General features: G+C 48.0%; 1 protein-coding gene across 2 annotated transcripts; it reads left to right on the top strand.

Annotated features, from left to right (window-relative positions):
- The first annotated feature begins 1029 nt into the window (after nucleotides 1-1029).
- On the top strand, nucleotides 1030-27611 carry Bag3 (BAG cochaperone 3). 2 transcript variants are annotated; one of them, XM_027404460.2, is made up of 5 exons: nucleotides 1030-1158; nucleotides 1531-1828; nucleotides 20399-20728; nucleotides 22554-22952; nucleotides 26315-27611. In XM_027404460.2, exons 2-5 carry the CDS (start codon nucleotides 1643-1645, stop codon nucleotides 27113-27115), a joined length of 1716 nt encoding a protein of 571 aa, XP_027260261.1. In that variant the 5' UTR covers nucleotides 1030-1158; nucleotides 1531-1642; the 3' UTR covers nucleotides 27116-27611. The 2 variants fall into 2 exon arrangements, with proteins under 2 accessions (XP_027260261.1, XP_027260262.1); XM_027404461.2 differs by lacking the exon at nucleotides 1030-1158 and having other exon boundaries at nucleotides 1303-1828; nucleotides 26318-27611.
- The last annotated feature ends 386 nt before the right edge of the window (nucleotides 27612-27997 follow it).

The following is a 27997-nucleotide window of genomic DNA, read 5'->3' as shown; positions in this document are numbered from 1 at the left end:
CAGTCATGTGCTGGGTGGATTCAGGCATAAAGAAGTCAAAGACAGACACTGGCCAGTGAATCTAAAGAGTCTAGAACTTTCTATATGACTATCAGACGATAAATCAGTACACCCACATTTGGGCTTACACATCAGTCCCAGGTGTGTTTGGTTACAGAGGCAGTCCCTGAAGGCTAGCCATGCCAGTACTTATACTGAGGCTTTGGGGCTTCAAGGTTTGTAAGGAAGTCTCGGAAATATCTGGCAGAACCCTCTAGCATTTGCTACAAAATAAAAATCTGAGGGGAAGAAGAGGCCAGAGATGGTATCTTTGAAGATTCCCTAACATTCTCTGAATCTGAGTTGGGAAATTGGACTGAGTATTAATTAGTTCAAGGTGTTCCTACAGTAAGGGAGTGAGTCTAGATGCCTGAGAACCTTAAGTGTATCCCCCCACACATTCTCTCTCTGGAGTGCTCTGGGAACTAGGAAGGCAATAGGATTAGGAGTTGATTGCCATTTAAACAAACAAAATTGCAGGGTTTGGTTTCATCTTTACTTTCCGAATCAGAGTCCCCCTTTACTATTAAAAACAAAAACAAACAACAAACTCATTACAAATCCCAGAGAATAAAAGGCTAGTCACTGGAAGAAAGTGTCTATACTAGAGAAGGCCAAGAGCTTAAAACCGTCACTTCTTTGTTCTTCAGGTTTCCAAAGCAGGCAGGTGAGTTTCAACAGTACTTCCCTTTCTTCCTTCTTTCTGTCTTTCTGTCTTTCTTTCTTTCTTTCTTTCTTTCTTTCTTTCTTTCTTTCTTTCTTCTTTCCTTCTTCCTTCCTTCCTTCCTTCCTTCCTTCCTTCCTTCCTTCCTTCCTTCCTTCTTTCCTTCCTTCCTTTCTTTTTTTGTGACGTCAGACCAGCATTCCAGAACTCCAAGGGAGCAGTCTCAAAGTCCTTGAGAGAAACGTCACTGCAGGACGCCAATGTCCCGGAATATTAGCGTACTTGGGCGTGGGGGCGGGCGAAACTTTTCCAGCTTAAAGATGATTTAGTCCCTCCACAGAGGCGGGGCCACAGTCACCCGGCCCCCGGACTGCCAGGCCCGGGACACCGCAAGCGGCCCGAAGGAGTGGCGGTGACTTCGGAGATCAAAGCCGCCTTGAGTGCACAGGACACCGGTGCGCGCCCATCCGTCGTGAGGCGCCCAGGGCCCGGGACGCACACGGGACAGCTGCTGAGAGGGACAGGAGGGGAGGAGGAGGAGGAGGAGGGGGAGGAGGTGGAGGAGGTGGAGGAGGGACGGGTGACAAATCCCCGCCTCCAATCCCGCCCACGGTCCCGCCCTGCCGCGATTATAGCCGATGACTCAGGGCGGAGCTCCACATCCAACCCCCGGCGACCGCCAAGTTCTCTGGATGGGACCAGAAGTTTCTAGCCGGCCAGTTGCTGCCTTGCCTTTATCTCCTCCTTCCCCTTTGGCAGCAAGGAGTCTATTTCCAGACACTTCCACCCCTCTCTGGCCACGTCACCCAGTCCTTTAATTCATAAAGGTGCCCGGCGCCGGCTTCCCGGACTCGTCGGCGACGCAGAGGTGCCAGCACTCCACAACCTCGTGACTGACCCGCGCCCTAGCTCCGCGCCCCGGGCGGACCCCGACCCAGCATGAGCGCCGCAACCCAGTCTCCTGTGATACAGATGGCGTCCGGCAACGGAGCCGGTGACCGAGACCCCCTGCCTCCGGGCTGGGAGATCAAGATTGACCCGCAGACCGGCTGGCCCTTCTTCGTGGACCACAACAGTCGCACCACGACATGGAACGACCCGCGCGTGCCTCCCGAGGGCCCCAAGGTGAGTCGGACTCGCAGTTCCACCTCGACGGTGAAGCGGCCCGCTCGGGCCGGGGCTATGGGAGCTACCCCACCCTGCGCCCTGCTGCGCCAGGAAAGTCCCTTCCCGTACCCTCCCCGGACTGGCGTCGGGCCCTGGGGGAGCCTCCGGAGGGGTGGCCTTGGAGGGTAGCCAGCGAGGTGCGACCCGCGAAGTGACATCGGGTCGTTTTCAACAGCTTCTTGCGAAGGGCAAAGGACGAAGGGCCGGCGGCCAGAGCTGCGGTGCGCTCGGTCCCCGGGAGGGGCGGCCGGCCGGCCGGATGAGTGGCTGAGGCCCAGGCCTGGCCCGGCCGCTGCCTTTCTGTCCCGCAGCCTCGCGTGCTGAGACCCTCTCCTCCCTCCGGTGCTGGTGGCACTCGACCCGGCTTGCAGGGCTGCTGAGGTGGAGTCCTTTGGGGTTTTCACCTTCAAGTTCCGAACTTACTTTTATCTTGACTTTGCTGGATCTCAGGCATAGTGACTCAGTAGGCTCGAGAAAATGGGTTATTTTTCCCCCTAAATTTAAAATTAAACTTGTGTTACTGATTGGAACAGCTTTCAGTTGAGGGGACGCTGATGCTGCTACTCGTCACTCTCTCTTTTTTAAGGATAATCTTTCTGACAGTTTCAAAACTAGAGATCCGACAGTGCCTTGCATACCTAGCCATTGCCTCACACTGGAGAGAAGGAGAATATATTTTTGATGGCGTAATTCTTCCTTGTTATTATCCAATTAAAATACTCGAAGTTTGTTACAAGAAACAGCTGAGGAGTCTTGTGAACCCAGCAGGTGTATGCTTCATTTATGTACATTCAGGCATGTGTACTTCAACGTCAAGAGCAAGAAAATTTGAAAATATGAATTTGAAAAGAAGCCTAGCTTGTTCTTAAAGGCCTGTCACCCCAAAACTCAGGAGGCTGAGGCAGGAGGGATCTTGAATTCAAGGCCAGCATGGGCTACATTACCAGAGTTTGTCTCAAAAAATAATAATTAAATTTGGAATGAAGCCAGCCTGTGCTGCAAAGTTAGACCCTGTCCTTGGAGAAACAATTAAATTTTGAACAAAATGCTTAAAAATACAAATTTAGGTAGGATTTTTAAATATATCATTAACAAAAGTCATACTTAGCATACTAGTCAGTAATAATTTATGCAAGTTTGATCCTTTCCAAGTGAAAAGTTTGGTAAAATAAGCACTGTTAAAGACTCTAACCTGGGCATGGCGTGATGGTGCCATGCACCTTTAATCCCACACTCAGGAGGCAGAGACAGGGGGATCTATCTCTGTGAGTTCAAGGCCAGCCTGGTCTATAGAGAAACCTTTTCTCAAAAACAAACAAAACAACACCAATAAAAAAATCAACCCAAGCCAGGTAGTGGTGGCACACGCCTTTAACCACAGCACTCAGGAGGTGGAGGCAGGCGGATCTCTGAGTTTGAGACCAGCCTGATCTACAAGAACTAGTTACAGGACAGCCTTCAAAGCCACAGAGAAACCCTGTCTCAAAAAACCAACCCCCCCAAAAAAAAAACCCAACCAAACAAACAAAAACCTTATTGTTGTGTGAAGAAAATAAAAACAGTAAAAAGTTGATATAATATTTGGAATTTTCAAAAACTCACCACATTTGGAATGCTTTAGAAATCATTATTTTAGAAAACTCTACCTTCATTTTTATGCATGTGGTGCTGGGCATTGAACCCAGGTCCTTGAGAGGCCAGATAGACTCTTACAATTGTTGCTGTGGCCCTGTTATCCAGCGGAGAGCCATGTCCTCAGCAGTTTACATTTACAAGGAATTAATTGTATATTTATTCCTGGCTGTTAATTGGGTGGGCATAATCGCATGTGTCTTGTGTGTGTGTGTGTGTGTGTGTGTGTGTGTGTGTGTGTGTGTGTCTGTTCTACCCACTTTACATGTTCTCTTGTGAAACTAGCCCACTTTAGACTGCATGGGGAGTCCTCAAGAGACCCACAGTGTATTACAGCTATATTACAACTGTATTTTGAGATCTCCTTCATGTAACTACAAGAAAAATCACAAGTTTAAGCATGTCCATGCTGGTACTCAACCAGCAAGTGGGATTATTTATTTATTTAGTTAGTTATTTAGTTAGTTAGTTTTGTTTTTTCCAGATAGGGTTTCTCTGTGTAGCCCTGGCTGTTCTGGCACTCTGTCCGGTAGACCAGGGTGGCCTCAGACTTATAGAGATCCATCTGCTTCGGCCTCCCAAGTGTTGGGATCAAAGGCACCACTGCCCAGTTTGCAAGTTGGGATCTTGCCATAGCTGCTAGGTAGATGGTTTAGACTGGGTTTTCTAGAAATCTGTGCAAGTAAAAAACAAAACATTGTTTTTAACCAAACAAAGTGCAAAATACTTGATCAAAATACTTGAAAAACTGGAAAATTTCCCCATTAGAATTTTTAACTTGAGAGGTCCTTAATGGTGTCCTACTTCCTTGTGTATAAGGAAATGCAGAGAATTCTAGTGTTTCTGAAGGTCACCCACCTAGCACCAATAGCAAAGAGAGGGCCAAGTGGACTGACAGTAAGAAATGAGAAGTGGCTTTGAATTTTTATGGACTGACTCTGCTGTGCTTGCCAGGATTTTGATGGTTGGTTGTGACTAACTCAGGAGAAGGGAGGATTTCCTTTACCAAATTAATTACTTTGAGATAGACTTGCCAGCGTGGTACAAAGCATAAGGAGAAAATGAGCATTTCTGCCTGGGAGCCAAGTCCCTCAAGCTGTGCTTACTTGAGTCTGGGCTTCACTCCTTTCAAACCCATGCTTTAGTCACAGATGGTCACAGAACATCCGTGTGACTGGGGCAGTTCCACTTACAAGTCATGCCTTACCGTAGGCTACAAACTGGAAAAACCGTTAATATTTTATATTAGAAATCAGTTTCTTTATTTTTATGTCTATGTATGTCTGTGTGTACAGGTACCCTCGGAGCCCAAAAGGGTGTTTGATCCCCAGGAGCTGGAGTTATAGGTGGTTGTGAGCCAATTTGTAAATGTTGAGAATCGAACTTGGGTCCTCTTAGAGAACAGAAGGCACTCCTAACTGCTGAGCCATCTCTCCAGCCCCAAAAATAGGTTTCTTGAAGCACAAGGTGAAAGAGCTACAGCCCCAAACAAAGGCCTATCTGAGAGTCACCAAGAGACCCTCAGAGTGTACTCACCTTGGGTGGGAGATGCTTATTCGTCAGTACAGATCCCTTCACTGAGTTGGGAAACGGGTAGGAGATTTGCTATAACCACTTTAGAGAAAACAAAAATCAACCCTGCGAAGACAAAGTTTAAATGCGTCAACAACACAAGTGGTTAGTGTTTTCCTCTTTCCCTGGAGGACTCATCTTCGTTGGCTTTGACTTAGGAGACTTCTCTGGGTTGACTTTTGTTTTCTCTGAAGTGGTTACAGCAAATCTCCTACCCCTGTTTTTATAGTAAACGGGTCAAGGAGGTGTCCCGTGGCCTGTGCCAGCTTGAGGCAATGATGTCTACATCTAAGCAGTCACACTGTGCCTCCATCTTATTTTTCTGCACACTTTCCCACTTAGTTGGGGGAGGTCCACACCAGCCAAGACCCCCTTTTCTATAGAGAGGTTAGTGTTTACTCTGTGGTCTGGAGATACAAATGAGTCCTTGTAGCCCTTCCCTGGCATCTCTCATCCATGATTAAACAGAAGCCGGGTACTCCAGGGTGCTGGTCCCTTACTTAGGCAGATTGTCCTTCATGGAGCAGGGCTGTTCACTTCTGTTCTCTACAGACCAATCTTGCAGTCTCCAGAGTTTTGTTTTGTTTTTTAAATGCAGTTTAATTTTATGTTTGTGTGGCACACACATCATGTAGCATGTAAGCTCTTGGGATGGAACTTGGGCTATCTTGATGCCCTCCAGGGGAGCATTTTAAGACTGTCCACTAAGAGCCTGGACAGATGGTTCAGTAGTTAATTGCACTTGCTGCTCTTGCAGAGGACCTGGGCTCGATTTCCAGCACCCACATCACATGGCTCACTCCAGTTCCACAGACATATGTAGACACCTGCAAATAAAAATAAAAATAATAAATCTTTAAAAAGAATGCACATTGTTGTTACCTGACCCATTCTACTCCCACCCAATGTTGAATCTGAATTTCCCAGAATGGCACCCAGAAGTAAGTTCAGAAGGCTTTTTGGCGATTCTGATTCTGTCACCTTGGTCTTGAAAGCCACAGTGGCCCCTGATCCCATTTGGCACGGGGGGAGCCTCCTGCTTCACAGCTGGCCTGCCAACTCTCCTGGTATTTGACTGCTGGAGGTGGTATGCCTAGGGAGCCTTGATGCCCTCTGCACAGTGGCAGAGTGGCAGTGACAGCGTGAGGAGACCTCCCTCCACCCCAGGCCTGGAGCTTTTGCCTCCTTTCTGCCTTCTAACCTCTCGCTTCCACTTTGACAGATTGTACTTAGTTCTGTGAGTTCGCAGAAAATTGGAAATGTTTTTTGAGTTATGATTGAAGTGGAAAGAAAGACCCATTTATTCTCCTTCAGGCTCAGCAGAGCCTCCTGTTCTCTACAGATGAGGTCACTTTGCTCTTTCTACATCGATCATAGGCCACCACCGATGTACCTCCTAGCAGAGTCAGGAAATGAGTGGCTGTTTTTCCACCTCGACTTTCCAGCAAGCAGCACTGGAAAGTGGTTTGGTGGGAGCGGATCAGGAGTCCAGCCACGTGCCTTAGGAGAGTGTTCTTCCAAGACCTTCATTTTCCCTCTGAAGAACAGCCTGTGTTTTTGGCTTGCACAAGAACTGACAGCACCTCCCAGGACACAGTTCGTCCCCCATTTTGTGAAGTAGATTTGTCCTTTATGAGGGTTAGAGTCTGTACACAGGAGAACTGTGGCAGGATTTGACGTTACCCAGGGCTGAGAAAGCTTAAAATGTTGGATGCTGTCGGGGCTGGTGATGGTGAGTCAGAAAACTTCATACCACCGTGAGTCTGATTAGCTCTGTCCCTGTTTCTGGCACGGCACATGGTTTCCTTATATAAACCACTCTACATGTTTATTACTGTTTATCGCCATTTAAAACTTTTGTTCTGGTATCTTCCATCCAAAATAGGAAACCACACATAATCTAAACATGTCCTTTTGTTTTTCTTTATGTTTTAATTTGGTCTTAAATATATGAGGGCCTTGTGAAGAAAAGCTGAGCTGTAGATTATTTGTTTATTTGTTTGTTTGTTTATGTTTTTGGGTTTTTCGAGGCAGGGTTTCTCTCTGGCTCTGGAGGCTGTCCTGGAACTAGCTCTTGTAGACCAGGCTGGTCTCAAACTCAGAGATCCGCCTGCCTCCACCTTCTGAGTGTTGGGATTAAAGGTGTGTGCCACCACTGCGTGGCAAATGATGTTTCTGAGTTGTTCCTGTTATTATTTATTTATTTAATGTGCATTGGCATTTTGCCTGTATGTATGTCTGTGTGAGGGAGTCAGATTCCCTGGAATTGGTATTACCAATAGTTGTGAGCTGCTGTGTGGGTACTGGGAATTGAACCTAGGTCCCCTGGAAGAGCAGCCAGTACTCTTAACCACTGAGCCATCTCTCCAACTCTTTAGTAGTTATGGGCACTGATGACAATCCTCATAACCTGCCTCCCCCATGTCTCTCCTCCTTGCTGTTCTCCAGCCCCTTCCCCCCTGCTTTGCACTGTGAGAAATCACCACATAAATCTACCGCTGCCTCAGACCTTAGGGACTCCTAGCCAGGCACCAGATCTCCTCTCTTCACACATGTACAGAAGCTGAACTTTGTCCATCACCGCACACTTGTGACTGTGTGTGTGTGTGTGTGTGTGTGATAGCTGATGTTACAAAGTCCTCACTTATTTCTATGAAATGTATCTTTGGGGCCTTGGTAGCTTTGGGGGAAGCCAGGCAGTGTGTGTGTATATTGGATATGGATTTGTGCTTTTAAAAAACCTTGTCTCTTTAAATACTCCAGACACTGAGGCAGAAACTATTCCATGACGCAGAGGGAAGTACCTAGCCTGTGGCTCCATAGAAAGGCTGGCCTGTCATCCCTGCTCCTGGACCTGTAGAAGGGTCAGGAACATCTCTTTACTTGCCTCACCTTGCTCAGGCCAGAAGCAGGCTGTCCCTGCTCCAGATAGACTCCCCACTGCTCTGACTGGAATCTCTTTGCTAAGTGCTGGGCTCTCTTGCTTTGCCTTTTTGGCTCACAACCCTGCTGAGCATTCCAGGCAGAGTCTGTGGCATCTCAGCCTCTCCTTGCCTAGCGGAATCTGTGGGCAGAGGGCAATGCCTCAACTGAAGTATAAACACAAAGTGTTTGGCACTCCCCCAGCGCAACCCTGTTATCCCCAGGTTCCCAAATGTCCCCCAGAGGTCTGTCCCTTTAGTCACTGATCTGTGCAGAGGTCAGTGCTGACTCCCTGAGTCCATCCTTTCAGGTCTGGAGGAGCTGTTTTGTTCCCATCCGTGACACAGCATCTTCATCAGGTCTGTAGGGAGGGGTAGGAAGTCGCCAGCAGCCAGACACTGCAGATCCGGGACAGACAGCGGTGGTGGCTCTGGCAAAGCAATCTAATTATTTTTTCTTGCGACTGGCAGGAAGATCAGACACCACATATTATACAAAATCCTTTACTGTCTATCCAGAACCACCTAGAATCACAGATTGCTGCCAGGAGGAACCCATAAACCCATCAGTTTTCCCGAGTTCCCAGCACAGGGCTGTGTCCTTCAAACTGAGGCTTCCTACTGAAAATGCCTTAGCATTTTCTTTCTTTCTTTTTTTTTTATTATAGCATTTTCATGGGAAGCAATTCTTACTATTCCAAAGGAACTTCTTCAGTGTTCACCAAAGTAGAAGTGTAGGGACGGCTTTTTCCTTGGTTATTTAGGAATGTCTTTCTTGGACACTGAATAAATAAATTAGGAACAGATAGTTTTGAAAAGCCAAATGGTGGGAGAATTAGAAGGCAGCTCAGTGTGTAGAAAAGGCATTGTGGTTGGTTCATCCTTCTAGGTTAGCTCATCAGGCCTTGCATCCAAGTAAGGTCCCTTCATCTGTGAAGTATAGCTGGGTTGTCCCCCTCTGTAGCACCCCTTGCCTGGTGATAGTGAAGTCTTAGCACCAGGGTGACTCAGAATGGAGCCCAAAGTTTTTGCTTGCTGGTCCTGCCCTGACTGGGCCAATGACTCAGCACAGCAGGCACTCCCTGACTTGGAGAACACCCAAACTAAGCCTCAGTCCAGGAGGAGTGGGACGATGAAGGGTTTGGAGACATCACACACAAGTGTCAGCACAAAGCATCCACCAGTGGCAGGCAGGTAGCCGGGGAAAAGTTGTGTGCCCAGCCTTACCGCCAGACAAACCTGGGCTCTGCAGGTCTCAAGCAAACTGTATGTCCTCCATTAGTCTGTTCCTTCTGTCAGGGGACCCCTCTTAACAGGCTTGAGAGAATCACAGGAGATAGTGTGTGGAAGTTGCTTCCTTCAAAGCTAGAGATGTTTACCATGAAGTAGGAAGGTCTTTGTAGATAGCATCCAGCTGACCCTCTCCCATGTGGCAGACCTGGCTGCACATGGGTCTTTCAGACAACAGACAGGCCTGCAGTCTTGTCTCTCACAGGCTTGTCCCAAATGTAGCTGATTCTTCCTTGGTGCCCAGACAGCCCTCAGAACCCTGACCTGAGCTTCCTGTGTCCCTGTGAGGGTTGTGTTCAGGTACACAGTAACTTGCAACACAGTAGGGGATCAGAAGAAGGCTCAGGCACCTTCTGGGGCCCCCATCAGGCCTCTTTGTTCCTAGGGCTTGTTGTCTCTGTACCAGGGACAGATGAGAGAGGGGACACTACATTGTGCTGCACAGAACACTGATTCCTTAAGAAAGTTGTCCCTGCAGTCCTGAGAACAATGCTAGGCAGGAACCAGGAGCCTGGTTCATGGCAGGGATTTAGTGGCTGAGATTGCTAATGTCAGGCGAAAGGCCCTGTGACAGGACTATTGTGTCCTTCTTGGGAAGGCTGTGGAAATACTCCAGGTGCAAGGAGGCCCCTCCTGACCTTTTTAAGTTCAGTTTGCCTCCCAGAGTGGAGATTCAGGTAGTTTTCCATCTGCAGTGATTAAAGCAGGCAGCCTTTCTTTTTCTTTTTCCCCCAAGAGGAAATGAGTACTTGATTTTCTCTGAAGCTGTGCCTTTAGGAGCTGGGTGTCTCTTGATTGGGCTTCTCCACATAGCTGTGCACCAGCTTCCCATGTGACTTGGGATCCAACCCATTCCTTTATCTGCTAGGTAGAAAACCACAAGAAGGTTTCAGGGCTGGGGGAAGTGGGGAGGCTGTTGCTGGTTGTGGGTCCTAGCACTCCCTCCAGCAGGGGAAATATCCTGCGGTTGATGATAGTTACACTTGTCCTCAGACCATGTGTGGGCTCTGAGTGAGACTGTTGAGGAGGTGGCAGCAGATGCTCTGCTCCCAAGCCAACCTTTATGTATCCTGGCCTGGCCGGGCTTTCCTCCCCTGGGTCTCTGGATGTATCACCGAGCTCCATTCCATGCAAGCTCCATTCCATTCGGTTGCATGAGGTTTCCCAGCAGTGAGAGGTTTTCTATGTGTAAGCCCCTCCCCCAAGTAGCTGACTAACGTCTTTGAAAGAGCTCGGGAGCTCAGCTCGGTTTTTAGGGTACTTATTTGGCCCTGTTTACTTCCAAGTTAGTTCTCAGTATAGACCTTGGCATTCTTGCTAATATCTTAAGACTGAGATAAAAAGGCTTCTAGCTCTAACAGATTTATTACCAATCTGGTAAGATCCACCAAGAAACTGGGCTTTGCGACGATAGGCCCAACCTCAGTCCATCAATAACTGTGAAATGGCGAGACATGGTCGTAGCTCAGCACAGGGAGTAGCTCAGTGTTTACAAAGACTTTCTCGTGCCTTATTCCACTAATGTCTCTTAATAACAGCCAGTTGAGGTGGCGAATGTCAATAATCCCTACACAAGAGGCAGGAGGATCTTGAGTTCAAGACCATCCTCAGGTACATGGCAAGTTCAGGGCCAATCTAAACTATTGGAGAACCTATTTAAAACAAAACAAAAACCTTTAGAACCCCCTGGAAGGTAAGGGAATTTTTATGGTTGGAACACAGTTCTGTGCAAGTCTAATGAGCTTCAGGGAAGGCTTGGCACCCAGGGTGGCAGCTTATAGGCCAGGGCTCATGCCCATTTATTCTTATTTATTTGGGCACAGCTGCAAAGACAAGCAGTACAGGTTTCATCTTCTAAAACACATAGGGACATCCCTTTTATTAATCCTAGGATAAAGTGTATCTGTTTTTGTTTTGTTTTTCCAGACAGGGTATCTCTGTGTAACAACCCTGGCTTCCAAGAATTCACTTTGTGGACCAGGCTGGCTCCAGTCTCAGAGATCTGTATGCTTCTGCCTCCTGAGTGCTAGGATTAAAGGCCTGTGCCACCATGCCCGACTAATAAAGTGTTACAATTTGAATAACTGGCATATCAGAGCAGGCCTCTGGTCACTTGTGACTCCTGACCTGTGACTCACTGTTTTGTGGTCAGCACAGACCTAATATCTTTTATTTTCAAGCCTTACTGGTATTTATTTTTGTTCTTTATTGTGTATGTGTTGTGAGTGTGGGTTTATGCATGTGAGTGCAGTCGTTTGCAGAGGCCACGGGAGGGCATTGGACCCCTTGGAGCTGATTTCAGGCTATTGTGAGACACCAGATTTGGGTGCTGGGAACCTATCCCTGGTCCTCTGAAGTAGCAGTAGGCATTCTCCTGAACCATCTCCTCAGCGCTGGGACCATTAGTTTTACCAGGAGTCCCAGAACAAAGCCTGTCTCCTCAGAAGTACTTACTGTTAATGGACTTGAGTGGCATGTGTGTGGGGCTTCTGGTTCCGAATTTTCCCAGAATCTCTTAAGCCTCCAGACAGAAGCAAAGAGATCCAGTGTCATTCAAGAGAATTTTGAGCTTGACTCCCGGAATGTGTGGCTGCTTGGGTATCACATCCATCCGTAATCATTTATGTGGCTTATTGGACCAAACAAAAGACCGATGGGTCACTGAAGCTCAGAGGTAAAAGTCTTGTTGTAGGTACCCCACCTGAGAGATTCGAGCCAAGCCGCTTAATTTCTGCCCAGGTCCTGGCTCCACCAGGAGTCCCACAGTCTCTCTTTCAAACATCTGTCTTTTATATCGGTGTTAGAAGTTTTGAAGTATTGTTGACCTGGGTGAAAGCTCTTCTGGCCTAAAAACCCAGTTATTAGAATTGGTGTTCTACTTAAAACTCTAGGGCTGGAGTTGGAAGTGCTGGTAGCTGCCATTGCTGCTGTTACCATAGTAATGGGAGCTGTGGTTTTAGGTGGCAAGCCCACTTCATTAAGAGCCAGGATTGGAGGCCCATTTCCGGATTCAGAGGGCACCAGCTGTGGCTGGGTGGAGGTTTGCTCTTCATTCTGCCCTGTGAAACTGAGTATGCCAGCTCATGGGTTGCTGGGTACCCACCTAAAAGCTGTTCTCCCAACCCTGCTTCTAATATGAGGGTGGGGTTCAGCCTTGTCTTAATTTGGGATATGAAACTTTGGGGTACTTTGAGTTCCAGCGATTTCTGACAAATTAAGGTATGCTTGTGGTGATATAGCCATAGATGAGTTCCAGCAATTTTTGGTACATACCTCTTACCCAAGTTGAATGAGATTTGCTTGGTATGGATGTAGAGCTTTTAACATTTTTATTTTTCCTGGGTGCTCCATTGGTCTCCTACAGTCTGAGAACCAATACTTTGTAGAATATTTCTGGGCCTTCCCTAAATTTTATAGATAAGAAAAACTGGGGTCTAAGGAGGGGGCGCAGGCTGCTCATATAACACAGGGTGGGGCAAGAAGCACCAAATACAATCTTTTTGTCAGTAATTTGTCCCTTTTGTATTTTTGCATGTGTTGCAGACCTGCAGACAAGCCCGCCACTCACTGAGCTCAGAGCCTATCTTCAGGCTTTCTCTAATAGTAATGTCTTACGCCTAAAAGGGCACATTTTGGTGCATTTAATATTTTTTATTCCTGAGTTTTTTTCTAACCATCTCATGGAGTTGCTTGATATACCCTAAGATAGCCTCAGGATTTTAATATTTGTCATAATGTTTGCAATATACAAACAACAGAGTAAAATTAGCTCCTTCATTTATAAATTAATGCAGTAAGATAAGTGAAAGTCAGCCCTGAGGCTCATTTCCTAATTAGAGTCAGTATGTCTTCCTGATGTCTTCACCAAAGATAGGGATAATGAGCTGGGCTGCACGGAGGTGAAGAGGTGAAGATTTGCAGGCATCTGCTTGGTAGCTGTGCTTGTGCCCAGTCCTTGCTGTGTGATGACACATGATGGGGAAGATTCCTGGGGTCCCCATTGGAGTCAGGATGGTGGAGGTGGTGAGTCTTCCCTGAAGGATGCTGGTGTGTGTAATGATAAGTCTTTCCGACAATCCACCCAAGCCCCCTGCCACACTAAGGTCCCACGTAACACACAGATTCATATTAGGTACAATGCTGCTGGCCAATGACTAGGATTTCTTACCTGCTATCTCTGTCGTAAGTACCAACCATAATTTTTTATTTAAATTCTTTAATTACTACTCATTTACATATCCATCTCCCCCATTCCCTCGACCTCCCATGTTCCCCACCAACCCTACCCACCCATCCCCAACCCCTCCCCAGGGATAGTGAGGCCCTCCACAAGGGACCTTCAAAGTCTGTCATATCATTTGGGGGAGGGCTTAGGCCCTCTACCCTCCATAGGGAATGGGCTCCCAAAGTCCATTTGTGCTCTAAGGTTAAAGACTGGCTCCACTGTTAGAGGTCCCATAGACTGTCTTGGCCTCCTAGCTGACACCCACATTCAGAGGTTTGGTTCAGTTCAATGCTGTTTCCCCAGCTTTATGACTAGGGTCTCTGTTTTCTCAGTAGGTCAGGTTAACTGTTTCTTCGGGTTTCTGCAGCACTGTCTTGGCTCCTTTGTTCATCCCTCCTCCCTTTCCACAACTTGATTCCAAAAGTATGGTTCAGTGCTTAGCTGTGGGATGAAGACTCTCAGGCAGAGGACGGAGGGCCAACCAAAGACTTATCTGATTGAGGATGCCGGTGGCATGCATCCTCTCTGGTCAGGTACACATGGCGGCTCCAGAGAAGAGAGGAGGAGGAAGAGGAAGAGAGCGATTTCCTGCTTGTCCCTGCTTATATTCTGAGTCGGCCTGTTATGTCACTTCCTGCCTGGATCACAAGACTTCTCTTACTACATTTCCCAGAATCCTCCTCGACTCCTACTCCCACCTATCTTGCTTCCCTATTGGGCAATAGTACTTTATTTAACAACCAATAAGATAAACATATACACAAAGGGACCTCCCCCATCAAGTGTGACACCAAGTCATCAGTGGAAGTGATCTTGAACTTGAGAATAGCTCTGAGTGAACCAGAAACACATTTAAATGGTATTCAAGATGAATTACAAATATTACACATCTCTTTACACACACACACACAAACACGTTGTCATGAGAACATCACAGGTTAGAATGGACCCTGGGTCTCTTCCAGGCAGTGCTTTTTTCTTAATGAAAACAGGCCTTTGCTATTGAGACTCCATTAGGAAGAGCCAGAGAGAGCATCACCAAGGCCAAGGCACTCCAGTGTGGATTTCGCTATGGCTGAAGTTATTGTTGAAGTAGATATGTTCTTGACCTATTTATTCTGTGAAGTCAGCTGGTTTTCAAAATACTTTTTTCCAAACAAAACCCAACAAAGGGATAGAGGGAAGCCTGGAACTTCTTTCAGGCTCAGCATTCTTTTTTTTTGTTTGTTTGTTTGGTTTTTTTGTTGTTGTTTTTCGAGACAGGGTTTCTCTGTGTAGCTTTGGAGCCTATCCTGTCACTCGCCCTGGAGACCAGGCTGGCCTCGAACTCACAGAGATCCGCCTGCCTCTGCCTCCCGAGAGCTGGGATTAAAGGCGTGTGCCACCAACGCCCGGCAGGGCTCAGCATTCTTGATGATGATGGGTTTCTATCAAATGGAAGTGTGGGTGACTAACTTACACAGACCCAAGAGGCTCAGGACTACAAGGAAAAGCAGCCTTGGGCCAGGCTTACCTGACTGCCCATCCCTGGTTCAGCTAGTGCCAGCCAGCAGCCACTTCCAGTTGACTCCAAGCTCAAGGCCAGAGTCTTGGTGGAGGTTTCTGCTTTTTCTCATGACTTCCGACTACAGAGGGCTTCCTACCTCCTGCTCACTTCTCTACCCCTCTGCCCACCTCTGCCCTGTGTACCTCCTCATTCATCCCTGACTTCTTCTACAAGTCTTGTTGTGCCTTAGTTTCTCCTTTTATTACACACCTTCATTTCTCCTTGGTTCCTCCTGTCTTGTTGATGTGTCTGCTGATAGCCCTCTACCTCCTGTCTCATCTTCCACAGTTTAGCATCTTCTCATGGTTACCACAGTCCTTCCTGGGCCCAGACCTAACACTTCTGCAAAGACTCAGGGTACATGTTGCCGCACCTGTCTAGGTCCCTGTGTGAGCTGGATGGGGCTTCCTCCATTTCTCCCTTTGCCTTTCCAGTTGAGGTACAGAACACAGGTGAGCTGCACAAGATGCAAGGTCCTCAGTGCTTTTGATACAGGGGCTGCGCCTAGGAGAAGCCCCCACAATCAGGCCTGTCTGTGAGGGGCATAGGGCTGGAGGGCTGGGTGAGCTGGAACGGGAGTGGGCAGTGAGGAGCTGCAGAAAAGAGTAGTGTTTGGTGGGGTTTGTATACATATACACCACCCAGATGCAGAGAATGTTTTAACTCAAGGTTCCTTCCAGAACCTTCCAAGATACTTTCAATTTGGGTTCCTTCAATGCTTTGCTTGCAGTCTCTTGTGTCTCTTTAGGGAGGGTACCCTGATTTGTTCTGGGCCTTCTGCAAATCCCTCTAAGTGTGTCATAAAACTTCACCCAAGGGGCTGCAGAGATGGCTCAGCAGTTATGACTACCTACTACTTTTGCAGGGGACCCACATTCCATTCCAAGCACCTAAATGCCTGTAGCCACAGCTCCAGGGGATCTGATGCCATCTGCTGTCCCCACGCCTTCAACATCATCTGTCTGTCTGTCTATATCTATCTATCTATCTATCTATCTATCTATCTATCTATCTATCTATCTATCTTATTTGGTTTTTCAAAGCAGGGTTTCTCTGTAGCTTTGGAGTCTGTCCTGGAACTCCCTCTGTAGACCAGGCTGGCCTCGAACTCACAGAGATCTGCCTGCCTCTGCCTCCCGAGTGCTGGGATTAAAGGTATGTACCACCACCACCCGGCCATTCAACATTTTTTAAAGGCCAGCTGTGGTGGTATACACCTTTAATCCCAGCAGAGACAATCCGCTCTGAGTTCAAGGCCAGCATGGGACATGTAGTGAATTTCAGTCTTTAAAACCAAAGGACTGAGGCCTGGAGGGATGTCTCAGTAGTTAAGAGCACTGGATGTTCTATCAGAGAACTGGTAGTGATTCCCAGAATCCACATGGCAGCCCACAACTTCTGTAACTTCAGTCCCCGGTGATCCAGTGTTCTCCTCTGGCCTCTGAGGGTACTGTGCACATGTGGTACACATTCATGCAAGGTAAGAACTAAAACATTTAAATATGGGAGAGGTCAGAAAGTGAGGCCTGGCATCACACCTATAATCCCTGTACCCTGGTGGCTCAAGCAAAAGCAGAAGTTTGAGGCCAGCTTGGGCTATATGTAAGGCCCTGTCACAAACAAATGAACTCACTGTAGTTATGTAGGGCGCTTGTTACCTGCTTTGTTTTATAGAAAGGGAAATGAAGGCTTACAGGGGAAAGAGAATTCTCCGCGCTCACTGGACTGTTGACTAGTGGTGGCAGAAATGAGCTTGGCTCCTAGCGAGGCTGGCCCCCACTGTGGGGAAACCCCACATGTTCCTTATACCTCAGCCACCCCTGCTTTTCAGGTAGACATGGTTCCTTTTGTTTCATGCATTCACATATCTAGTTTTTTAACAGGCTCTCATGAAGTCCAGGCTGATCTCAAACTCAGTATGTAGTTGGAGATGACCTTGAACTTGTGGCCCTCCTGCCTCTACCTCCCAAGTGCTGGGATTATAAGTGTGCACCACTGTACCTGGTTTTATGACTCGATTGAATCCAGAATTTCCTGCATGCTAGGCCAGCACTCTATCAAGCAAGCTATGTCCCCAGCCCTTTTGCTTGTCTTATAAATCCTTATTTGCAAGGGTCCTATCTTGTTGGTTTGATGACTGCTGAGGCTCATCTGAGTGGTGGCTTGATGTCCACTGGAAGTTTTAGATGAGGCTAGCTCGGGCTTGCTAAGCTGCCTGGCTCTAAGGAGTAGGTAGTAGCTGAGACTCTTCATGCCAGAAGAAACAATGTCACAGGCAGTCCCCCAAAACATGACAGGGCTATGCAAAATCTGATTTCAACTGCAAAGAAGGGTGGCTGTCCCTTCTGAGTGAGTGAACACATTACTCAGAAAATGTGTTGAAAATGCAGGATTCTGGGTTGTGTCCTGCCAGCTTCCAATGGTGCATGCCTCAAGGCCAGAGAATTGGGTTCTATCTGTGAGGCCTGGATCTACTCCCAGCTCTTGGGTGACCTGAGAGTTAAGCAGGCTAAAATAATGCTGGTGTCCTGAGCACGTGGGTATTCTAATCTGAGAGTACCAAGTGCCTGTCTACCCCTCTCCCCAAGGACACAGTGACACCCTTGCCTTTTCTGTACTTGGGAGGCCCTTCAGGGGCAAGGTCTCAGCAGGTGAGAGGCAGTGGGTGAGCTTGAAAGGGCCACATTCCAGGGCCAGCCACCTGGTGTCCAGACTTGTATATAAATATAAAACATGACAGAATTAATGGCCTTTTCATTCAAAATGCAAGTCAACTGTCCTTAGCTTATCTGTCCTTAGCTTTTGCCCAGTTCTGTAGCTGTAGAAGTTACACTCTGAATTCCGATTCCCAGCTTTTGACGTTTGTTTGCTATTCAGAGACCTATCTCGCTGAGGAAGGCTTACTCTCCCAAATACTGACCTACTTGGATATGTGCAAGTGACACAGCACAGCTCCCCTGATCTGTGGAAGGACTCTTCTGCTTAGGAGACGGTTGGAGGCTAAGTTGCACAGCCGCTGATTAGAGAGAGATGTCATTGCCCAGTGAGTGGATAGCTGGCCTCGGTGTCTGAAATAAGATCTTCCCCCAGAGCTCTGTACATCTGGAACTTGGCCTTCTCAAGGGTCCCAAAATAGCCAGGCCTCTAAAGGGACAACTTTGTGAGAGGACATGAGAAGGACCCCCAACTGCTCTTGGCCCAAACAGGATTTACTGTATTGAAGGGGGAAAATGTTCTATGGTACTTGTTAAAGCATGACAAGGAAAATTTATTGGGACAACTGAGATAGAGATGCTGCTGTTGCCGTGGGGAGAGATGAGTGCAGCTGAGCACAGACAAGGCACAGGGCCGGGCGTGTGGATAGAAAATCACTCAAAGGAGAAAGCTGTTCAAAGGCAAAGGGGATTCTGATTAAGCTCACTTGGCAGGGTTCTCACAAGCCAAGGTGATCAGACATCTGTCTCCTGGGGAGGACTGGAGATAGGGTAGAGCTGGGAACCTGACCAGATAGCCACAGTGGTAGGCTAGGAAGGAGGGGTTCTGGTGATGTGGCTCAGCTGTTCTTTTGCAGTAACTGGATTTTACAAGGAACTGCACAGACAGGCTAGGAGAAAGTTCCGTAGCCTTGCTCTAAAGTCTAGCCAGGCAGACTCCTATGAGTTGGCCTTATGAGACTGGCACAATTAATCCCCAGGTTTTGTTCTCTTCTTGCAGCACTTCTGCATGCCTGTGTATCTCCCTTTCTTGCAGCTTGTTCTAAAAATATTTCCAAGGAGCTAGCCCCTGAAACGCACACAAACATAATGCTTCTCCAGAAAGACTTTTAAGTTATGTTCTGTGTTTGGATCAAATACAAACTGTGTGGTTGGGAAACGTGAGAGCTTTATTCAAAGCTGAGAAGTTTTGGTGCACTCCAGTAGTTAGAGTTGAGTCTTCCTGGGATCACCTCCTGGTTTCGGCCTCTGAAGATTGGCAGGTGTAGTTAGATAGCTGCTGTCTCCTGTCCTACACTGCTGCCTTGCTGTCACCCAGGAAAAAAGAAAAAAAAAAAAACCTGTCTCCCCACTGGGAGAGTGAGACCCCTTGTAAGGATTCAGGCATTATGTTGGCCTGCCCCTATCACCTGGCAGAATGCACTCAGGCAGTACCATGGTCAGCCCAGGGTTCCATGATTGCATAGTCTGCATGCAGGTGCAAAGGACCCTTTAAAAGAAGACTCCCACCCACTTACACTCTTTCTCTGTCTTTCCTGCTGTTCCCCTGGGGCAAACAGGACTTGTCCTGTCTCCCTCTTTTGTCCTCTCTAGTCAGTGTGTGTCTTTACCTCTTTTCTCTTTCCTTCTCCTCCCTCCCCCACCCCCACCCCTTCCCTATCTAATAAAACTTCTCACTAAGCTGTGTCTGCCTGGTGTGTTTGTCCTTGCCTCAGTCAACCTCACCAACCATGGAATCCACCAGGGTCCCTCTCACTTTATCATAATGTTGGTTATCATAACTCCCCTCTTGTGCTTCAAACTCATATTTTGACTTACAGATGCAGTTCATCTTTATTTTTTTCTCCTGAGACAGGTTTAATTATATAGCCCTGGTTAGCCTGCAATTCATTATGTAGACCAGGATGGCCTCAAAGTCAGAAATCTCGCTCTGCCTCTCAAGTCCTGGGAGTCAAGTCATACACTACCATTCCCAACACCCCTAAATCTTTTTTGGGGGGGATGGGGGGGTTGGGACAGGGTTTCTCTGTGTAGCTTTGGAGTCTATCCTGGCACTCGCTCTGGAGACCAGGCTGTCCTCGAACTCAGAGATCTGCCTGCCTCTGCCTCCCGAGTGCTGGGATTAAAGGCTTGCGCCACCAAAGTCTGCCTCAGTACCCCTAAATCACTGTTGGTTGCATAGCATTCTCTGGGAATCTAGAAAAAGCAGAGCCAGTGGAACCAGTGTGGCACCCTGTGATCGGCTAGCCTGTCTGACCTGTGAAGCCCAAGTCACTCCGGAGGATCAGAGCCTTTGATACCACTGTTCCCTCTCATGGGGCTTTCTGCCCTGTTCCTTCCTTCCTTCCTTCCTTCCTTCCTTCCTTCCTTCCTTCCTTCCTTTTCTTTCTTTTTTTGTTGTTGTTGTTTGTTGTTGTTGTTGTTGTTCTTGGTTTTTTGAGACAGGGTTTTTCTGTGTAGCTTTGGAGGCTGTCCTGGAACTCGCTCTGTAGACCAGACTGGTCACGAACTCACAGAGATCCGCCTGCCTCAGCCTCCCAAGTGCTGGGATTAAAGGTATGTGCCACCACAGCCCGGCTTGTCCACTCTGTTTTTAACCAGTCTTTGTTTCTCCTAACTTTATCTTAGGAAACTGCATCCTCTGCCAATGGCCCTTCTCGTGAAGGCTCCAGGCTGCTGCCCACTAGGGAAGGCCACTCCATATACCCCCAGCTCCGGCCGGGCTACATTCCCATTCCTGTCCTCCATGAAGGCACTGAAAATCGGCCACCACACCTTTACCATGCCTACTCCCAGCCTGGAGTGCAGCGATTTCGAACAGAGGCAGCAGCGGCTGCTCCTCAGAGGTCCCAGTCCCCTTTGCGTGGTGGCATGACAGAGACTACCCAGCCAGATAAACAGTGTGCACAGGTACCCACAGCTGCTGCAGCTCAGCCCTCGGCTGCCCATGGACCTGAGGTAAGAGACCTACCCGCCTCGTGGATGGACAAAATAATACAGAGACATATTAGGTACAAATGCTGCATAGCCAATGACTAGGATTCTCATCTCTTAGCTCAGTCTTAATTATCATAAATCTATTTTATAAGAGTTATCTTATCGGACACCTTCCATTGGTGTCCCTCCTTGCCAGTGGATCACATTGTGCCACTGGAAGAAGAGCGGAGGGGAAAAAGGACACTTCCTGTTTCTCCTTGCTATGTCACTTCCTGCCTGGATCACCACTTCTCTACTACATTTCCCAGAATCCCCTTTGACTCCTAGTCCTTGCTGTCTCATTGGCCAAACAGTACTTTATTCAATAATCAATAAGATAAACATACACAGAAGTACTTCCCCCATCAGACCTGGCTCATGCTGAGCCAGATACCTGGTAGTACGTAGGGCTCTGGGCCCCGCCTGCTGCATCAATGGTTCTTCATTGCAGAGACAGTTTGGCAGCCTCATATTGTTCCCGTCTTACACCTGTGTTTTTCAGGTGGCCCAGCTTATTTTTGTAGTAAAAGAATTGGCGCCCAGGTGGCAGCTGCATGGTCAAAATGCAGAGAGGTAGAGGCAACAAAGCTGGGAGCAGCTGCCTGGCCTCCTGGGTCAGAGCTTTCTAGTCACACTGGGCTCTCTGTTTCAGAGAGCCCTAAGTTATTCTGTTCAGTCCTTCCATATACACACCAACCACTTGGACCTCTGCTGGGACCTATGAAGTCAGGCCGGCGTCTCTGTCTTAAGAGTGTGCCCCTAAAGGAAAACACAGCTTAAGTCAGAAGGGCAACAGCTTTAGACTTGGGCTTGAGCCCTGGAGCTCAGCACTGCAAGGCATGTTAATAGCTCAAGAATATAGTTCATCCAGCTCTGAGCTGAGATTTGTGGCCAGCAGACCTGGTAGGGTTCCTAAGCAGGTAAGCCCTCTTGGTCCTTCTGTCTTCAGCTCATCCCCTGGGGCTTTGGCATTGTTCTTGAGTATAAGCCCCCATTTCCTGCTTGTATCCCAATTCCCTGGCATCCTGATTGCCTCTCCACCCCTATATTTGCTCACCTTCACCAGCCTGGGGTGAAAAGTATTAGTTGATGTTGGGATACTGGAGGTCTCTCCTTCCTTGGAGATGAGGTTGCTAGGTTTGTAAAGTTTATGCAGTATATAAGTCAACATAGTACATTGGTCAGAGATGTTAGAAAATTTTAGAGCCATCTTCTTCACTTTCTAGATGATGGGAGGGGTCGATTAGAAGAGAAAGGGACCTGACCTGCACCCAGACACAGGCAGCTCCCAGATGCTCCACAGTGTTCTCCAATGAGAGGTTAGGAGGAAGTGAGGACATAGCAACCAGATATTGGGCCACGCCCTTCCTGTGCACACTGCTGCCTGCTGAGGCAAGTGCATAGACTATTCAGTAATCCCTAAAGCATCCCAGTGAGGTGAGCAGGCAGCCTAGCCTTTTCCCATAGTTCAGGTGAGGCTCAGAGAACTGTTGAGCTTCCAGGTGTTTGAACCCAGGCCTTTTCATGTCCAAGGTCTGGGAGCCTTGTGGGTGCTAGGCAAGTGCTCTCCCAGTGAGCTACATCCCCAGCCTTCTTGGTCTCGATAGCAATATGATAAGTGAAGTGGTACTCCCTCACAAAGGGACACATGAAGGCTTAGCCCTTATCCTCACATTTTGAAAGTGGAAATGTTTATAGCAGGAAGGCTTTGAGAAATGTGTTGTCCTGGCCAGGTGGTACCTGATGGAGTGCCAGGACAGCAGCAGGGTCATTAATGGTACCATGCTCTGCCCTTTGTTTCTTTCAGCGGTCTCAGTCTCCAGCTGCCTCAGATTGCTCATCCTCATCCTCCTCAGCCAGCCTGCCCTCCTGCAGGAGCAGTCTGGGTAGCCATCAGCTCCCCCGGGGCTACATCCCCATCCCTGTGATACATGAGCAGAACATCACCCGGCCAGCAGCCCAGCCCTCCTTCCACCAAGCCCAGAAGACCCACTACCCAGCTCAGCAGGGTGAATACCAGACCCACCAGCCTGTCTACCACAAGATCCAGGGGGATGACTGGGAGCCCCGGCCTCTTCGGGCAGCATCCCCATTCAGGTCACCGGTTCGAGGTGCATCCAGCCGGGAAGGCTCTCCAGCCAGAAGCGGCACACCAGTTCACTCCCCATCACCCATCCGTGTGCACACCGTGGTTGACAGGCCTCAGGTATGGAGTAGGTGGCGGGCAGAAATTCAGAGGGCTGTAGCAGGCCGAGGGGTTCTTCAGCCGTGCTGCCTAGTCAGCGTAGGCACAGCCAGAGAAAAGCAGAATTCTAGAAGTTGCTGGTCCTTGATGAAAACACAGGACAGGAGTGGTTGCCTCGTCAGTACTTTCCACAGCTTTTGCTCAGCTGATTGCTTCCCATTGCAGCCAGTCACTCTAGGGGCAGAGGAGAGAGCTTGGTAATGCTGGCACTCGGTGTTGTCACTCTCGACTCCTAGGATCTCGTTCCTTAATGCTCACCACACCTTTCCTGGTCTCCCCATGCCCCCTTCACACCCCAACCACAGTGTGTTCCCCCCTTTAAGAGGTACACTGATTCCCTTTTTCTAGTCTATGTTCTCTTGATCACTCTGGGAGTTTGCTCGGGCTAGACCTGTTCCATAAAATACCTGCACAGCCCATCCCCCTGCCCTCCCAGAGGATGGCCCAGCTAGTCTGTTCCCTGAAGCCAACTCCTTTCTCCCCATGCCTTGCATGAGTCCCTAAGGGCCCAGCACCTGATTATTTCCTGTGTACCAAATGGCCCTCTTATCTCTCGAACTCTGAGCCTGACAACAAGGGACTGTGCCTGACACATTCTTTCCCTTTACAAAGGGTACTGTGATGCCTGGCTGATGCATTGGCGGGCAGCAGTGGAAAGCCACCCTGGTCTGGATATCATGGGTGCAACCCTGCTCATCCTCCCGGGAAACTGAACAGTCTGCTGCTTAGAGGCAGGACACTCTGTGTCCTTGGCCTCCCCTGGCTGCAACAAGAGCAGCTGAATTATTACCACAGTTTTAAAAGGAAATCTCCTACAAGCAGTGACACTATCCAAGTCCCTGAAACAGAAAACCCTAATCTTTTTGCTGCTTCTGCGTATGTGTGGTATGCATGCGTGCATGGATATGATACATGTTTTGTGTATATACAGATACCTCCTGGTGGAGGCCTGCGGTTGCTGTGAGGTGTCATCCACTCTCCACCTTTCATACTGAGGCAGGGTCTCTCACATGAACACAGAGCTTGCCAGTACAATTAGTCTAGCTAGCCAGCATGCTTTGGGGGTACCTTCTCTCTGCCTCCTGAGCGCTGAGGTTACAGGCGGCCCACTATAACTGTCCAAACTGTTCTGTGGGCCCTGATCCAATCTGGTCCTCACCTGTGTGCAGCAGGTATTTGGCCGGCTGCGTCATCTCCCAGCACTGTCTTTAGCTTTTTTATTTGGAAATAATTTCAGCCTTTAGAAGACTTGTGAGACTCGTACAGAGACATTCCAGGGCCTTCATCCGTGCTCACTCCTCTGTTTTGTTAACAAGTCTCTCATGCAAACCCAGGTTGGCTCTAAAAGTATAGCTGTATAGCCAAGGATGACTTTGAACTTGTGATCCTCCTGTTTCTGTTTCCCTAGTGCTGGGGTTACAGGGTGTACTACTGTGTTAGGTTCATGTGCTGGTATCAAACTCGGGGCCTTTTACACACTCGTCAAACACTGGCAACTGAGTTACATCCCCAGTACCCCCTCCTCATCCCCCCACAGCCCCCCCCCCCCATTAATGCTTGCTGCTCTCATTTTCTGTCACTTCTTTTTCTGTATTTTTCTACTTTTTAGCTGCACAAGAAGTACTTGCAAATATCATGCCCTTTTCCTTCTGAATACTTCCGGCAAATATTTCCCTAAGGAACACAACCATAGTAGCAGGGCCAGATTCCAGACATGTATTCTCTTGCAGTGGTGGTATCCAGTGTACTATCCACTTTAAATTTCCTTTCCAGCACTTTCCCATTTGGGGATCTGATCCAGGATTGCAAACGTTGCTTTCAGACGTCACTTCTCTTTAGTTTCTGGAACTGTTCCCCAGCCTCTCGATGTTCATGACCTTGACATTTCTGAATTGCTCGGGATGCCCTTTCTTAAGTGTTCCTCCTTACCCAGCCTTCCATTGCTTTTAAAACCCAAAGTGGAGGGAGTGTGTGGAGGCATGATGAGTGGTTAGGGCTGATGTTAGGCCAGAGGCATCTGGAGGAAAAGGAGCTTGCCAGTGCTATCCTAGGGAAAGAAAGCCCGTTTGTGGTGAGAATTTCCCTGAGGCCTGCCCCATGTTTACCATAGTCAATGGGGAGCATTTATCCCTAGTTTGACCTGTTGACCTTGATCTTGGTAGCCTTTCTTTTATACCTTGTTCAAAGTGCCATTTTTAGGGCTTTCAAGAATTTGACTTACCTGAACATTAAAGTAGAATTAATATTTTTACTTGCGATGAGAATAGTGCAACTTTTCTCCCCAGTTGATGAAGCCAGGGCATGAGAGGATTTTAGAGTCCAGGTATTCATTTAGATGCTAGTAGAGCCCTACTCAGTTCCCATTTGGAGCATAGTTCATATTTTAAAAATATGACCATGACCTCCAGTCCCTGGAAGGATTGAGCAGCCAGACGCCAGGGTAGCTATTGTATCACTGCAGAGCATCAGTGCAGGGGCCAAATTCTTCCAGGGTTAACTATTTTGAGCATCTTGCTTATTCACAAACAAACAAACAAACAAACAAAGCAAGACAAACAAAAACTGGTCTGAGCAGAAACCATTAGGCTGGAACCATTTTTTGAAAGGTCACCCCGTGAGGGTACAGCAGGGACAGGCTGGACGAAAGGCGGTGCCTCTGGCTGAGGGTGGAGTTGGAGTCACTCAGAAAGTACTCTGAGTAAACCGATTGAGCAGCCAGCATGCTGTTTCATTTTTGAGAATCACAGTGGCTTGCTTTCCCTTGTCATAGGAATATCATCTACAGGAAATAAGCTGACCATTGGAGGCTTAGCAGATAATTTGGTCACTATGATTAATACCCAGTTTATTATTTGGCTATTGACTGACCTTAAAAACAATCTCATTATTTTTTAATGAGATTAGAGAGCTGGCTCAGTGGTTAAGAGCACTTATTCCCCAGCACCCCATAACTGCCCGTAATTCCAACTTCAGGACATCTGAGTCCCTCTTCTGGCCTACAAGGGCACATGACACATACACAGAAATAGAAACAAATTTAAAAAATCTGTTTTATGAAAGTCATTTTTCTAGGCTCAGTGGGTAAAGAGGAGTTTGCTGTGCAGTGTGCAAGCCTGCTGAGTTCAGTTCCCGGAACTCTTGGAATGGTGGGAGGACAGATCTCTGCAAGTTGTCCTCCAACACCCACACCGCACACCATGGTACAAGTGACTACATACACACACTCAATAAAATGAGATAGTTGTTTCCAGTTTTCTTACTGTTTGGTACTAGCTATAAATCATTGCTTCAGACAGCTGTTAAAAGTTTGTGTCTTTTCTCAGCAGCCCATGCCTCCACCTGTCACCCAACCTGAAAACAAAACAGAAAGTAAGCCAGGCTCAGCCGGACCAGATCTCCCTCCTGGACACATCCCCATTCAAGTGATCTGCAAGGAGGCAGACTCTAAGCCTGTTTCCCAGAAGCCGCCGCCTCCTGCTGAGAAGGTGGAAGTAAAGGTCTCCTCTGCCCCAATTCCTTGTCCATCTCCCATCCCTGCCCCTTCAGCTGTTCCTTCTTCCCCCAAGAATATGGCTGCAGAACAGAAGGCAGCCCCAAGCCCTCCCCCTGCAGAAGCTGCAGCCCCCAAACCAGAAGCCGAAGCCCCCGCTAAACATCCTGGTGTTCTGAAAGTCGAAGCCATACTGAAGAAGGTGCAAGGGCTGGAGCAGGCTGTAGACAACTTTGAAGGCAAGAAGACTGATAAAAAGTACCTGATGATCGAAGAATATCTGACCAAAGAGCTGCTGGCCCTAGATTCTGTAGACCCTGAAGGGCGAGCTGATGTGCGTCAGGCCAGGAGAGATGGTGTCAGGAAGGTTCAGACCATCTTGGAAAAACTTGAGCAGAAAGCAATCGATGTCCCAGGTCAAGTACAGGTCTATGAACTCCAGCCCAGCAACCTTGAGTCGGAGCAGCCACTGCAGGAAATCATGGGCATGGGTGCCATGGCAGCAGACAAGGGTAAGAAAAGTCCTGAAAACGAGGATCCACAAACTGAAAGCCAACAGCCAGAAGCCAAGTCAGCCTCGTCTCCAAATCCCAGCAGCACAGAAGACTCAGCTGGTGATCCAGGGCCCCTCTAGGGTCCACTTGGAGCCTTGGGACTGACAGTGTGCTATAGAGACTTTTAAGTTGCATGCACTGTGGGACTTGTAGTCAGTTGGTTCTTATTATTCATAGCCGCTTGGTATGCAGTAACTTGGTGTAGAGGGAAAGCACTAACAAGGGGGGCTTTTCTTCTGTATTCTTATCTGTATAAATAAAGAGGTTGCCTGTTTCATAAGTCTAAGCCTGCTGCTTGTTTGAGAGCACTTTCTGTGCATGAGTACGGTGAGCTAGCCACGGCTGTGAGCTATCTTCCTGTAGCTCTGGACTGAAGGGCTTTGGCGGGACAGGCAGAGAGTTATAGGAATATGAGACATGTTGCCATTTTGATGGGATAATCTTCATCTCTGTTACTGAAATATCTAACTTTAGCTAAAATGAGATGTGCAAGGAGCCATAGGAATATCTGTTATGTTGGAATGGCTTTAATGTTACATTTGGGGGAAAAAAATAAAGTAATTATACAACTCTCAAGATGGTTTTTGTGGTTTCTAAAAGTTGTAAGAGTGGCAAATAAATAGCGTCAAGGTTGTTCCAGAACTGGGGATGGAGCTCAGTGGGTGAACATATAAAAGGTGGGCCCGGCAGCCCCACTGGCCTGTCATCCCAGTGCTAGGTGGAGACCAAGATGCCTACAAGCTCACTAGTCAGCCAGCCTCGCTGAACCAGTGAGCTCCAGGCTTGGCAAGAGACCCCGTCTCATAAATGAGATAGAGAACACTTGAGGGCAACACCCTCTTGGCCTCTTCACAGGGTTATGTACACATATATGAAAACACAGAAAAAGATTGTTCCCGACTTTGGTCAAATGATAAATGAGTTTATTAAGCAGTTCTGGGATTTGCCTGACTCCTGAGAGA

Source organism: Cricetulus griseus, chromosome 3 (assembly GCF_003668045.3).
Source record: "Cricetulus griseus strain 17A/GY chromosome 3, alternate assembly CriGri-PICRH-1.0, whole genome shotgun sequence".
Lineage (NCBI taxonomy): Eukaryota > Metazoa > Chordata > Mammalia > Rodentia > Cricetidae > Cricetulus > Cricetulus griseus.
The sequence above is the reverse complement of the archived record's forward strand: the minus strand, read 5'-3'. Positions and strand labels throughout refer to the sequence as shown.

Bases quoted from the DNA above. Each gene is read 5' to 3' on its own strand.
- Bag3 (XM_027404460.2), top strand. From the start codon at position 1,643: ATGAGCGCCGCAACCCAGTCTCCTGTGATACAGATGGCGTCCGGCAAC. The intron at 1,829-20,398 runs GTGAGTCGGACT...ACTTTATCTTAG, and splicing joins TGCCTCCCGAGGGCCCCAAG to GAAACTGCATCCTCTGCCAA. The intron at 22,953-26,314 runs GTATGGAGTAGG...GTCTTTTCTCAG, and splicing joins CCGTGGTTGACAGGCCTCAG to CAGCCCATGCCTCCACCTGT.